The sequence below is a fragment of the Ruditapes philippinarum genome, unplaced genomic scaffold (genome assembly GCF_026571515.1).
Source record: "Ruditapes philippinarum isolate M1 unplaced genomic scaffold, ASM2657151v2 ctg12713_1_1_1_1, whole genome shotgun sequence".
Classification (NCBI taxonomy): Eukaryota; Metazoa; Mollusca; class Bivalvia; order Venerida; family Veneridae; genus Ruditapes; species Ruditapes philippinarum.
In genome coordinates, this window is record NW_026855675.1 from 28,335 (window position 1) to 30,714 (window position 2,380).

The 2,380-nt window shown below is 32.6% G+C and overlaps 1 protein-coding gene across 1 annotated transcript; it reads right to left on the reverse strand.

Annotated features, from left to right (window-relative positions):
• Window positions 1-440: 440 nt before the first annotated feature.
• LOC132744078 (protein krueppel-like) lies at window positions 441-1,332 on the reverse strand (the record flags this gene model as incomplete). The annotated part of the gene is given in 1 exon segment (XM_060732685.1): window positions 441-1,332. A coding segment is annotated over 1 exon segment (245 nt), but the record flags the coding sequence as incomplete, so codon positions are not given.
• Between the last annotated feature and the right edge of the window lie 1,048 nt (window positions 1,333-2,380).

Here is a 2,380-nt window from a genome sequence, read left to right on the forward strand (position 1 = left end):
AACTCGTGGCCACGAGATAATAACTCGTGGCCACAAGATAATAACTCGTGGCCACGAGATAATATCTTGAGGCCACAAGATAATAACTCGTGGCCACGAGATAATAAGTCGTGGCCACGAGATAATATCTTGAGGCCACAAGATAATAAGTCGTGGCCACGAGATAATAAGTCGTGGCCACGAGATAATATCTTGAGGCCACAAGATAATAACTCGTGGCCACGAGATAATAAGTCGTGGCCACGAGATAATATCTTGAGGCCACAAGATAATAAGTCGTGGCCACGAGATAATAAGTCGTGGCCACGAGATAATATCTTGAGGCCTCAAGATAATAAGTCGTGGCCACGAGATAAAATAAAACTGCAAATGTCACCTCTATGCCACCGTAGATACGTTTACTCCGACACACTTGACCCTCATGGCTGTTGCAAGGACTTTGTATTTATATTATATGAAGAAGCTAAGCTTTCCAGCAAACTTTCTGAAATCTTGACTTATTGCACAAAGGGGTACCTGAAGTCTGCCTCCATCAGTAAAGCAAGAAAGTCACCATATATCATATGATTACAAACCGAACAAAATAAAACAAACAAACAATCTGCCATTTTACATCACGTATATTACAAAAATGCAAATATCGTGCAAAATTGTAGTAAGAAGGTATTATTTACACGAACATAAACAAACAAATACAGTTGCTGTTGGTTACATTGTCTTTTATAGAATAAATCATTTATTATAATATTGCCTGCATAATCAAACATGAATGAAAAACTGAGTGAGAAGTAAAAATCTTCGGAATAATATAAAGCAAATTATAAGATAATTTAACACTGGAGTAAATAAAGTTCATTAAAACAGCTACAAGTGTATACAGTTACAAATATGCCAGTGCAGATGCACAAAATACTTTATTGTTCACGAGAACAAAAATACATTTGAATACATTGAATAAATCAAATCCGAAAGACAAACAAACAATACAATATTGTATTTAGTACCACTATATCAAATGAAAAAGATTGACCTTAATCACCATTATTTACAAAAAAAAACAACATATTTATATGCAATAGTTTATCATTTAATTCTTTAAAGCTTGTAAATGTACAAGCATATGTGTTCTCATATTTCCCTTTCTGTTAAACCGTTTACCACAAACCTCACATTCAAACGGTTTCTCTCCTGTATGTGTAAGCAGGTGACGAGATAAACCGGAAGAAGATGGGAACGGTCGACTGCATATAGGACACACGTGCTTCAATGACGGTTTCTGAATGTCGTCATTTCCGGTACCTCTAGCATCTAGATTGAAATCGTTCTCAGAGTCTGCAAAACAAGAAAAGTAACGCTGTAATATTTCACGTAAAACTCAAAACTAGCAAATAAGTAGCAGTATATTTATGATAATTAAAGTCATTAAAACAATCAAATACATGTACTAAACGACATGGGTTAGTCAAGTAGAGCTAGCATTAACAAATAATATTCATATTTAGTGCAGTTATATATCTATGTCATGCAGTTAGGCTTTTCTAGCGCCAGTAAGCGTTTAGTCAAATAATGCTTATCTTTAAATTATACATAAGGATGTAGAGACGCATTGTAACATTCAGTTTAATATATGTTATATACTGGTATTCTTTTTTCCAGCACCAGTTTTTCTCTCCCGGTGAAAACATATCTTTATTTCTATGTGAAATATTTCCTATGATATTTCTGTAACAGTAAGATACATGTAGTGCACATATAGATCCGTGGCCTGTCTAATACATATTATCAGATTAGCGAATACAAATATAAATTTCATCACACCATATTTGTTATCAAATGAGCACATGTCAATTTTTGCGGTTAAATCTATTGCTTTTCAAATAAAAGGTCAGAGAAGGGACCTGTCAATATTTTTCTAAGAGAAATATGTACTACATTTTGTATATCATTTCATATAATTTCTATTTTTTAGTAAAATATTTTTTATTTTTAAGAGAAGCATTACTTTATTCTTTCTATCTCAGTGAAATATATCTTCTCACGTCATAACACGATATGTGCAATATTTCTTATAGTCGGTGAAATATATCTGATATCATCTTAAAACATTTTAAAGCAGCACGCCATCAGATTCATGCTAATTTTCATGAAAATTTTAAAATGTCTTAAAACGTATAATATTGTAAAGTAACTAAACGAATGCAATTAAAACAATATCAGTGGCACTTACAACCCATGTAAGTTACCAAAAAGAGGTCAAAATATACAAAAATAGCCGTTACTGCGTTAGTCACGTAATAGAGATATAGTTATAAATGCTGAAAAATAGGTCATTAATCTCACATAACATGTAAACTATTACTAGAATTTTGAATATTTTAGT